Here is a 13,198-nt window from a genome sequence, read left to right as displayed (position 1 = left end):
GAGACTCTAAGGGTGCCGCGAACTGCAAAAGTTTGGGAACCACTGGGTTAGGCAATAGAGGGCATCTCATTAATTTAATTAAATTTGTTCCTGCTTAGCATGACATTATTCTTATGATCTATTCTCCACTAATTGAGTGACACCAGCACTTATAAGAAGAATATTTTTATTAACTTTTTCTTTAACAGAAATATCTATCTATATATCTATATGGTATTTATCTTATATCTGTCTATCTATTTCTCAAACTGTACATAGATGAAACATACATGCTGCCATTTTCTAACTCCTTCCCAGTACCAGGTGACGGTGACAGGTTCCGGAGTGGGGGGGTGACCTAATTCACAAACAAATTCCTTATGGAAATGGATGAGATCTGGGAGGGTTACCTACTCTTCCGGGGTTCCCCAAAATTCGGAGAGTTAAAATATGACAATGATTACTGAGCCAGACCTTGTCTGACGTTTCCTGTTGATTTTAATTCCTGTTTACTGTAATTTTTTGCTGCTTTTCCTGTGTAAGTGACATTTATAAATAAAGTGCAATTTGCACTTTTGCCAAATCACTTGGTTATCATAAATAAAGCGGTCCCCCACCGATGGTTAATTTTTCCAGGGAAATTAATGGAGGGAAAACCTGGTAATAAACGTTTTGATATATATTTAACAAAGAGCTTGATCTGAAATCTAATTCTGTCTTCGAAAACAGCTTCCATCTTGGAAGTTTCATCACATTTTAGCTGTGCTAAAACCAAGATCTTCATTACATGCAGTGTTTGGTATTTGGTGGTTACTTGTTAATGTTAATAGAACTGCATATATTTGTGGATTTTTTCACTGAAAGAACCAATTCTATTGAGTCTGCTTGCTGGAGAAAATAGATGTTACACAGCTTTACAAAATTACATTACCCCCCCACCCCTGATTCTTGTCATAGCAGATGGGAAGGAGTGGGGTGACATGTTCTGTCCCAGACAGTGGCACTAGGCAGTGACATCAAAATTGCAGCATAACTCTCCCAGACCATCACCAACATAGTGAAACAGCGATCAACAGCGCCACAGGTAATAAACTTCTTTTTCAGAAGCCAGAGATCCATGTGAGGCCACCTCGGGGACATTGTCACTCAGTATTTTAGGTGCCCAATAAATACTGGCGCCCAAGGTGACTACATAGGTTCACCTAATGGTAGCACATCCCTGCCCAGTATACATCCTGTATTAGATATAGCTGTGTTCAGAGAGCTGTATTGTGGTGTATCCTAATATATCCCCTATGCTGCTAACCCAACCAAAATATACAACTCCACTGCATCGACTATGCATGCAATCACAGAACAGATAATGTATCCCTTTACCATCAGTCCACCCTCAAGCTAATTCTAATGTACCATTAAGACCCAACAGGTCATCCTAAGTGAGCTTCTAAGCCACTAATTTACCAGTTCTTGAATGTGACATGCAGCAGCACCAGTCTTCTTTCAGCACTATAAAAATAATGTTCACAACATTCTGTTCAGCATTTGCAGACAGACACTTATCAAGCATTAAAATGGTCAAAAAAATCATGCTCAGCAATTAAAAGATCAAGTGGTGGAGCGTCCAAATATTGCATTGTGGTCCATGTTCTTGGAACAAACGACCCATCCTTGGTCTGCACCAAGTTCTTGAGATTTAAGAATTACTTATTTGTATTGGCATTCAGTAGGAATATACCTGTATGAATAGAGAACCAACATCATCATTTATTTATATAGCACCACTATTTCTGTAGCACTGTACAGAGAGCTCACTCTAATCAGTCCCTGCCCCATTGGAGCTTACAGTCTCACGTCCCTATCATATACACATACATACACCAGGGTTAATTTTGATAGCTGCCAATTAACCTCTCAGTATGTTTTTGGCCTGTGGGAGGAAACTGGAGCACCCGAAGGAAAGCCACACAAACAAGGGGAGAACATACAAACTCCACACAGATAAGGCCCTGTTTGGGATCAAACTCAAGACCCCAGCACTGTGAGACAGAAGTGCTAACCACTTAGTAAAGTAGTTAGGATTGTTGAGAAAAAGAGAAAAGTGTCACGGCAATCGGGTTTCTGGGATCCATCTCGGAACCCCTGGGGCTAGCTGTGGCAAGACTGTAGTGTATACTGGGAGGCCGGATGAATGCCTTGCTCATAGAGCTTGCTCTAGTTCCATATACTGGACGTTAGAAGGAGGAATGCTGGACTGGACTCCGTACTGAAATAAATCCCTGGAATCTGGAGCTGATGGACTGGAACCTGAACGAAGGAACAGGGTGGACCTGAACCCACGACCAGAGACTCAGTACCTCAAAGAACTCATTGACTCAGGCAAATATAGTACCATAACTGGAACTGGGAAGACTCAGAACTCAGGCAGAGGATATACAGGGGTGGCAACCTCATGAACAGACTAAGCCTGAAACTGGCCCTGGACAACTCAGAACCTGGTTTAGGCCTGGAACTGGAAGTCGGTACCCCGAGACACAGAAATTGCTCCAGAAGGTAGATGACTCCGAACAACAACCTATTGCCCCAGATAGCTAGTAGGAGAGACAGGAATAGATTGATGAGAGGAGGATCCACACAGAAGATAACAGCTTTAATCTGTACACAACCTAATAGAATGAAGGTGAATCCACACAAGGAATAAATAGCTAAAGTATTTATTTCAGCAGACAGAATGAATCTGAATTCACACAAAGGGTTAATGGTTTGCAGTTCATATAACAGCAACAAGATGAAACTGAACTCACTCAGAGAGTTAATGGTAGAAATCCATAGAACAGCAAACAGGGTGAAGCTGAATTCACACGAAGGATGATGGTTGAGATCTGTATACAGCAGACAGAACTAGAAAAGTGTTCCACTGGCAATTTGCTGAGTGTAGGAGGAGACTCTTATAGTCTGCAGAGGAAGCCATATGTTGGATGAGATCAGGTGTTCAGACTCAGCGGGATGTTAAGCAAATTTCTCAACCAAGATGGCAGCCTCCAGTACTGCAGACAGATGTCACGCTTGTCCCAGGATAGAATGCTGCATTCGACCAGGAGGGAGATGTACAGTGATATGGTACCGCCGAGTGGTGTAAACAGGACTAAGACCCTGATTTGTGACATAAAGTCCATGAGGTTCAACCTATTTCAATGTGGACTAACAGAGTTGAAAAAAAAACAAAAACCCAACAAGGCAGCTACCAACATATCTTTGCTGTGTGAAAATAAAATAAAAACCTGACCCTCTTGAAAAAAACACTGGATTCATTTCCTGCATCAATTACTCCAATAATGTACTTCAATAATGTACTCCAATAATGTACTCCAATAATTACAGCTGAAAATACCATAACGAAAATCAAAGAAGTAAAGATAGATAATCACCGCCATAAGTAACGAGGTCCATAACTACTCTTACAGTGATGAACCTCTTTCTTGTGCTGATGGTGAAAACATCTTTCTTCTAGTCAAAGTACGGTTTTAGGATGGAAATTCTCATTAGACAGATCTTTGTACTGAACTTTGGATATATTTCTACATACTAATTAAGTTATATATAAGACACGTTTGCCAGTGTAAACAAGTGCAATATAACTAGTCTTTCTCTATATTGTTGCCCACTTTTGAACCCTCTCAAGTTCTCTTGTGTCCTCCTTGTAGACAGGTGCAGTGCATTCTGTTCAGTTTGCTGCTACTAGGACATTGATCTGAAAAATGCATATTGCATCTCAAAAGATGCAGAGCAATGCATTACAAAAGAAGCATATATTCAAATTTGTGTATATTACTACAGCAAACCATAAACCAAATGTCTAAACCTTAAATAGAGCCATGCATTATACAGCCATGTATTCTTTTGGGTATGTACTGAAGCTGGGATGGATGCACTGTGACTGTCAAGTCATTATTTGAAACTACTTTTGTAGATTGTTGCTGACGTTAAACTACTTGTTCTGATTGCTCACCTCTTGTTGACGTTCAGTGCTGTCAATCATTTCACTTTATTGACGTGTTGTGTTCCTGTCCTGAATTTAATCCTAGCTCTCATAGCTGCTAGGAAATTTCACAGAGCAAGACATTATGGTTCTCAGTAAGGTTACTTTGAGTGTACTTGATGTGATGTGCTTACTTGGTCCTACACAACAAATTGTCTCTGGGAATTATTTTGAAATGTTGGCAATTATGCCCCATTACTATTTGCATTTTAAGGGATGCCCTCTGCCACCTTGCTGCAGTGTAGTATATGAATGTGTTCTGTATCTAGTTTTAAATAACTGATCTGACAATCCCTGACTCCTCCTTGAGAAGGTGTCCATCCTCAAAGTTCTTTTGTTACGATAAGACCAAGAACTTTCCATTTGCAAATCAGTTAACTTCTGAATATTTTGTAAATCAGAAAACATTGATTTCAATGCAGGAGACATACTGATATAGAACAGTGTACTCATATTTGCGCAGCAGTGTCATGAATATAACCTATTCAGGATGCTTAGGAAAATAATATGTTCATGTGGTCAAGATCCATCCCAAAGATATGTGTGGCCTGCTTTGTGTCACTCACCTTGGGTGTTTATGCAGACATTTTTGAGTGTCACAGATGGCCAGTCAGCTGTGGTTTATGGCCGAGCCAAAGATGCTAATAGATTGGGAAATTTTTTTGACTAGAAAGAACTATTTTGGGTCAGTCCAAGTACATTATATATTTACATAGGAAACATAATACAACAAAACATTACCTTCCAAAAATCCATGTTTTGGGAGACCTCTGTACAAATTTGTAAACGGTGGAACCAGTCACATGAGATGTGTCACTGATAAACACCAGACCCATAAGGAAGCTATAGAGATAATGTAATCCCCCAAGGAATCCATATAACATAATCATGTTTCCTATGCATATGTGGGGAAAATTATATTCTTTTTTGGTGGCCTTACTGCCAAATTTCTGCTATGTTCTAGAAAAACTCCATACAAGAAGTATTTTTAAACAAAAGGGCAATAACACCAACACCAACATACTTCTTTCAGTGACCTCAAAGAGCAAAGGGGGAGAGTGTTGGCAAGGAAGATTGTTTAAAAAGAAAGGAAATTATTTTAGATATTGTCAGTTCTTGGGGCACAGTCTTATAACTGATGAAATGTCCATACCTTCTAACCTTCATCAGGTGTCAGAATTGTGCTATGATTGTTTCTGTTTTTATTCCTGTTTATTTTAAGGAAACTGTTTCACATTTGTATTTTCTGTATGCCAATTTGTTATCACCATTTTTATTGTATAAGCATTGTGACTTTGTAATAATAAACTTCATTTAATAACGTTCTGTCATTGTGTTTTTAAACAATTTACATGTCGGATAGCTTTGGTTTTTATAATTCTACATTTAAGGAAGCATTTTTTTTTTTTACTTACCTTAACTGATTAAATTAGGCTGTGATTCCAGGTTTTGATCAGTAATTGTAGACTTCCGAAGAGTGTGATCTCTCTCTTAGTGGTAGCAGAAATTTGGGTTTTAATAGGGAGTGTAAGATATCATTTGGGGGAGATTTTAGTCATTTTTAGACAAACCAGTTAATTTCTGTTCTGATTAACCCTTTCACAGCCACATGTCACACATGCCCAGGTCCGTCAGTTCATTACAGGCAGTATGAGTCTACTTGCCTCCACAGCCCCTGTGTTAAAAAATCTAACAATCATTGCCAGATTATAAAAACAGCTTGAAGACAGGAAGCCCTGATAAATACATCAGCACGTGACCTTTAAAGACACACATTTCTGTGATATGTAAATTTGTAGAGCTGATTGGAATTTGGGGGATTTATTCGTCTTGAATTAATTTGTTAGAAAAATGTGGCTTCTGCACTTTTTTTTTTTGGTAAGTTCCCATTTCTCAAGAAAATCACACATGGTTCATTTAATAGGGCAAGAACACCTATCAAGGTTGAGTAACTCAGACCTGTATAGGAGTTTCTGGCTGGATCTTTAGTTGAAAGTGTTTTTTCTTTTCTTTGTTATACTTAATTAATCCTATTTTCTGCCTTATACTACTAGGTCTTTCGATTTTATTCCAGACTAAATGTCTTCAAAGAACACATAGGGATGGTATTTAGATAATGTGAGATTTTGTTCAAAAGACACTGTGCTGTGAAAATGTTAAATCTTGACAGCATTTTAATTAAATACTTTAAGCTTCATAATAAGATGTTCAACATGAAACTGTTGATGCATAGGCTGTGAAAATAATTTAGGTATGGTTAAAAAAAAATATCTGGTGTGAACTCGAGCTGTTGTATATCACTGACAAACTGACTAGTTCACAAGTGCATGAAACTGAAATGCACCATACTGGCAATGATTGAAGACAATTGCAGTAAGTTGGTCATCTATTTGTGTAATGCATATTAAAGCTTATTTTCCTAATATACAAATTTTAATGTTTTTTTTTATTTCTTTATTCTCAGCAAACGCAAGCCTTCTTGGAGGAGGGGGAGGTAAGTCCGTTTTAATGATTTGTTAAATATTTGCTGATTACAACAACCCTGAAAAATGTTTATATTTATTTTGTTCTGTCATATATAATTTGTAATGTCACCATCAAGACTCATTTGTAGCAATGCAAAGGTAGTCTCGTTAGATATAATGTAACTATAGGCATATATCTGTTGCACCCATGTGTTTTGGACTTTCATTCTGTGCTTTGTTTTGGGAACTGACTCCGGATCATTAATGTGCATCTATTTTTGCGCAATTGAGTAAATAATGGAAAGAGTGCAAATATCATTTCAAAGTTCATAATACTACTTTAGGACCACCTTTTACTAATTCCAAGTTTTCTGACCTAGAATACTTATTAGTTTATGTATTAAACTAATTATGAGAGTGAAAGCCCATCCAGACTGTCTCTATTGTATTCCTTCCATCAGAAGTTCCCAAGTCTTGTTCCCACACCGACACCACCTTTCTCACATGTAAAATGTGTGCGTTACTTAAAATTGAAAGTTTAAATGTAAAACTTATGTCTGATTGGTTGTAATACGTATCACCATCCAAGATGACGGATTCCAGAGTCCTTATTACAGTTATATTTCTCTTACACAGTTTTTTTTCCTCTAACTCTATACCTTACATAAACTACATGCATGAATCTCCAGGGCACAATACATCTTTTTGTTATGAGGAAAATTTCGGAGCTCTAGCGTTGGGGTCATCGGTTCTGTTGAGGTAACAATTTAAGGAACTGACATGTTCTGTGACTCTTGGTAAGAATTAAATTGCTTTATTTGTGTTTTCAAGGCAGGTCACCAGTCTTTAAATCTCTCCTATACAATGATCCATTACAATATTCCATTTCCTAGCTATTTCAAGCCTCAAAAATCTATAGATATAGATATACACATACATAAATATATACACACAATGTATATCCCTGGGCACTGTAGCAATATATTTTTCATTGATAGTATTTTATAGTTGTTCTCTTCTGGCAGTAGCTTTAATCCCTTAATAATTGAGGAAATTAATACTTTGCATATTAAACAACAATAGCTGCCTACTTACTAGGGTATCACAGGGAATGCTGAAGAGGAACTGGTGACAACACAGAGACCCAAACTGCTGGTCTGTTATCTGACTAGATCCTAGCGAATTGAATATTGATACCACAGCCAGGGCCGGATTATAGGAATGGAGGCCCCTGGGCTAAGGGGGCCTCCATTCCCCCGTAATCCCCCCCCCCGTGATCCGAGCTGCCCGCGCCCCCCACGAGACTCACGAGATCTCCTCAGTAAGGAGACTACAGCGCGCCGGAGAAGGACCGCAGTGAAGGTGCTCAGCAGCACTGATCGCGCCGGGGGCGCCCCCGCCCCCGACCGATCAATACTGCTGCTGAGCACTTTCAAGGGCCCCCTGGATGCCATAGGCCCCTGGGCTGTAGCCCAGTTAGCCCTATGGTTAATCCGGCCCTGACCACAGCACAAAGTGGGGCCTCCACTGAGGTAGGTGCAGGTATGCATTAAATAGTTTTTCCATTTTTCAGAATCCAAAAAGAGGACAAAATGCCATCCGTATTATTTCTCTGCAGAATTTATACCACAACACCCATCTTTGTAGATATAAAAGTAATAGAAATTATATATGGGTTGCGTGCTCACAAGTGTGGGCTTGTATGGTTTGTACATCAGGACCTGTCATGCAGCTTTAAAAGGACTGCTAAGGTGAATGGTTGTTTCTACTGCTATATGACCAGATGTCAGGTCCTTATAATATAAATTGCATACTTCCCAACATTTAGAATCCTGAAAGCTGGACAAAATTAGTCCCACCACCGCTCCACCCAAACTCCACCCACAAATAAGGCAAATTTGTGCAAAACTCCACCCACTTTCCTGTTAAGCCGCAACCTTTTTACGGTCCACAAATGGGGATGTCCCTCCAAAATCGGCACCATTGGGAGGCATGAAATTGTAGTCCTGTACGCTATGTTATCATAGGGCACAATGCAGACTAAACTACATGCCACAAGTATTGTAAGATGAATTTGCAGTTTAATCATTCACTTCTTTAAAACATTAAAGAAACAAGTGTAGCAGCCCTTAGACTGAGCATTGCTTAGTGGATTGTGATCCACAGGTGACTACTAGTTCTACCCTAGGGGAGGGGATCCTTAATGGCGGCACTAGATGACTTAAAATTGTCCCCATCAAATCTCTTGTGTGTGTTCTTGAGTATAGAGAGTAAAGACAATCACGGAAATGAAACCATTTCTTACAGCTTGTACACATGAATGACTACTAGGTGAAAAAGTTGCTTGTCTTTAGGTGTCTTTCCTCATCTACTACTTGGTAGGAACCCTGAAATTTCCCCCACCCTATGTAAAATCAACTGTTGAGATATGGGATCAATAAGTGCAAGAACTCTGTGCTCCTAGTTCTACTAAAACCACAATTATATTTGTTCGCTTTGACCTGAATAGATACAGACATTTTATAACAGTTGCCGATGCCAATTATTGAGGCTGCACATCTGTTTGTTGGTTTGGCGTCTGCCGTCCAAAGTGTTATTGTGGAACTGAGAGGAGCTTGCTCGCTGATGGTGCGTTTTAAATAATAGACACTGTTTGTTGCCCAACTGTTCATAATTACTGAGTTGACGCTGCTGGGCTATGTGGGTTTATACTGGCTTGTTCTAATTCAACTAATTAGTATATTTAGAAAATCAAAACTGCTGCACATATTTGTGAAATATTCTCTGCCATCCAGTCAGTGTGTACATCAAACAGACCTGGCCTATTTATCTTTTCCTGCACGTAACTAACCGACAGAAGTTTCATTTTTAGATTGACAATGAGATGCCCAAAATACTGCACCAAATATAGTGTAAAGTTTATTTGTGGTCTAAAAGTACCAGTTATTCTTTTGTTCTATCAGAGTTTAAAAACAAGCAAAAACAAATTGCATGTAGATTAAGAAAAGCAAAAAAAAACAAACCTGCAAACTAACAAAATGTTTATGTTTTAAAGAGTCATGCTTAGATGCAATAAACCATTGTTTTTCTATTTGCTTTCCATAGTTGAAGTAAAAGAACAAACATTTGTAGCGCTCTGTACATCTTTGTGGTGATGCAGGTGCTTCACTCTACCGGTAGAGGTTCTCTTACTCACCACCCAGGTCTAGCTCAGCCCTTTCATCCCAGGATTAGTGAGTGCTTGTTTATATAGACAGGTGCCCCTGCATGTGCAGGTCTAATAACAAGAAAGTGTTATACAGACATAGTAGAGCAGTACAGTCACAGTAATCAAATGAATTTACGTCAGTTCATCACTCTTTGAGTAAATAAATAGCAACAACACTGTCACCCTTCTTTTCTGAAGTCCCAGGAACTCAGAAACACTCATGTGTCCAGCCACACTTACATCCCACTTACAGGAACCTCTGAATCATTTATCCATTGGTGTCCCACGTCACCCTTTTTCAGCACACTTCAGAAGCACTGAGACCAAAACCCATCAAGGTTTTACTCCTTGTTCCTACACTAGCAGAGTGCAGACTCGCCCCTGCACTCTGCCAGTCACTAGCGCATTGACGTTCGCCTCTACATCACTGAGAGGGGTGTCTGCATATATTTGCTCCAAGGAAGGACCTTGTACCTTAGGCAGCAAAATTAGATATAGCAAGAGCAATCAAGGATGTGCTGATGAGCTTTAGAGGTGAATCCGCAATAAGGCAATCAGCATTTACTTGCACCAGCCCCTAGACACCCACTAGTGATGTGTCACTGTCTGGGTCTGCCTCTGTTTTACAATTACGCAGACACGCCCTTACTTGGTTTGTGTTTGCATGCAACTTCCTTCCGCATGTTCCTTTTCTCCTACTGTAAGGAGACACAAGTACCAAATCTGCACATGGACATAGATGTATGCTTTTTTTTGTGGGTGTGCACAGTACATGAGCCCGTAATGGTTGTCACAGATATGGTGAATTTGTAAGTCAATTTAGCTGTTTAGGCCATTTTGGCCTTAAGATCTGTGCATGTGTGAGCTGCCAGCTTAAACAAATGTGGTAAATGATGATTAAAACCCATGAGTTTTTTTTATAATTTTTTGGGGGTTAGAAAATGCCATCAGTCCATAACCAAAAGCGTATATATGGCAGCTCGCCCCATTTCAAGGGGCAATATTGTTGCAGTTGCACATGCAGTCAGATGCAGTAATTGTACAAGTTGATTATATGTCTATCACGGATAACTAGTAATACTTGGATTCTTTTAAACTGTTTCTCGAACTGTTTACTATATCGGATATTAGACTTGAAAATTCTAAAAAAAAATCTTGAACTTTAGGTCGACCGAAAAAATGTAGCTAAATTTGGGCAATACGAGCAGGTTCAATAATATTCGAGCCAGTTCGAACATGGACAGGGCTGCTCTTAAACAATCCACTTCACACGATACAGAGCCAATGTGCACACAAGTGAACCGGTTCACACTTTAACTCTTCTAATGGTTACAACGACTCTCAAATGCGAGCTTCAAGCACAGTAATGTTCGCTGCTCAAAATAAAATAAAAAAATGTTAAAATACTATAAAATGTAGCCATTTAAGCTTGAACACAAACCATTTATAGTTGTTATAACACATTTAACCCAAATGCAAACAGGGAACTTCAAATGGCAAACCTCCATTGTGTGCTGCATATTTCGTACCACTTCTGTAAAGACTGGAGCTGGACGGTAGGCTTTTTATGTATTACCACTTAGTTCTTTTTCTTTTCAATTCACATGGGTTGAACATCTGTCTAGTTTGATAATTTTAATAAAAAAGGCATCATTCCTCATATAAAATGCAGCTATAGAAATAGAAACGCACTTAGTGTTAGATACAGAGGTCTTGTCATTGCACATCTTTGGCGCATTCTCACTTAATTACTGCTTATTTTAATCTAGTCCTTCAGAATCCTGATAACATGTGAACTGTCTATTCTGTTTGAAAATAAGATGCAAATGTTTACTTTGAGAACGTTCTTTGGTGTGTCGTGCAAACACCATCTGATCAGCATATGTCTCAAAAACTATTTGAGATAATTAGAACAAGTGAGATATAATATTGAATTTTTGAAATAAGCTTTTATTTTTTTGGGGTTGTGTCATTGTGTCATTGAATTAATTTGACCGTCATAATTTTTAATCGCTGTAACGAGACATGCAATTAAAATCTTCTCCGTAAACAATTAGCATGATTATTTACAATTTGTAAATGGGAAAGATTGGTCATTAGCACCCTCCTTATTACCTCAGTACTGACACACTGTACAACTTTACAGGTTCTTCATTAGGCACTTCATAATGGTTTTCATATGATGCTCTTTGTGTGGGAAGCTCAGACCTAGATTGCAATATTTGTGAAGCAGTTAAAGCTGTGCATGGAAATACTAGGGTCGCTAATAAGTAACATAAGTAAGGTTAAAGCAATTAGGCTATCGGTATTCTGTTATCTCAAGATGGCAGGAACGGATGAAGATCCATCCAATTAGCTGCTTTTTTCATGGTACATCTATGTGGTTTGCATTGAAACATCTCTATTATCAAGAATCAAGGGGTAAGTATCTTAGAGTAACCCCCTCCCCCAAATACATTTTATTTCACTGGAGTCCTCTTTTAATGTTCTCTCCCTTGATTTGTAGAGCAATGTGTGGTGGTCTAATGGGTTCCTTTGAAAGCCCTAATATGTAGAAGCAGTAGATGTTTGCAGCACAGTGGAAAGCTACTGAGACGGCAGAACTCAACCAGCTGAGGAGTGAATTGTGAGGAGTGCTGCTTGATCCAAGGGCTGTGAATCTTGTAGCATGTGTGGAAACTTTGGGCTTTGGGCTCATGTTAGTTAAATGTAAGAGTTGGCATTAAATTAAGAGTTCAAATGAAGAATCTTTTATTATTTTTTTTACTTATTTTTAATTTGACCCAATAGATATTAGGATCATGTTGGAAAATCATCAACTCACCGCGGGCCCAGGGCAAATGTCCCTTTTATCACTTTAATAGAATGGCCATTGCTGCCTTACTCTTTGCTCTGTGGCCTAATCTGTATCATGCTCTTCTGCCACATAATGGCATCTGATTTCCTGTCCTTGCCATCTTTTCTTTTGCCACAATCTTATCCTCTATCTATTTATAATCAACAATCCTTTTCTATTCTCACCATCTCATATTGGCCAGGTGCATCTTCCATTACCACTAATGCCCCAACACAGTTTGTCACTTTATCCTTCCACAGTCTTCTTGATTTACCTGTGATGCCTACTTGGATCCCCTGTCTTTCAGGATTTTTTTCTTGTATTCTTATTCCTCCTTCCCATTCTCTTAAAGTATATGATATTTTCCATAATAGTCATGTCTTCTGTTCTTCCTTTTATATATAATTCCAGTGGTCAATGATCTTTCAAATGTAGTCCCCCAAACCTACTATCTAGCAGCCAGTGCTATCTATCCTGTATCTTTCACCTCTTGCTATGACACTTTTCTTGATGCATGCACAGTTGGAAGAAAGCAGATTCTTTCAGGTCTTCAGCCAGGAATCAGTATAGCTAAATGGCCAAATCAGAATTAAACACATGAACCAGGAAAGAGTGAGAAAGCCAACAAGCCGAACCAGGATAGCAGGAATTATTATTATTGTTAATATTATCCT

General features: G+C 38.8%; 1 protein-coding gene across 2 annotated transcripts in view; it reads left to right on the top strand.

The window, feature by feature from the left end:
- Positions 1–13,198, top strand: part of MACROD2 (mono-ADP ribosylhydrolase 2) — a 1,475,276-nt gene that overhangs the window by 407,620 nt on the left and 1,054,458 nt on the right. For both annotated transcript variants that reach the window (XM_075203945.1, XM_075203944.1), the window contains exon 4: positions 6,480–6,509. In XM_075203945.1, the coding sequence (XP_075060046.1) occupies positions 6,480–6,509 (30 nt within the window). The remainder of the gene's footprint in view (positions 1–6,479; positions 6,510–13,198) is intronic.

The sequence above is a fragment of the Mixophyes fleayi genome, chromosome 3, assembly GCF_038048845.1.
Source record: "Mixophyes fleayi isolate aMixFle1 chromosome 3, aMixFle1.hap1, whole genome shotgun sequence".
Lineage (NCBI taxonomy): Eukaryota > Metazoa > Chordata > Amphibia > Anura > Limnodynastidae > Mixophyes > Mixophyes fleayi.
This window is presented reverse-complemented; position numbering and strand designations above follow the sequence as displayed.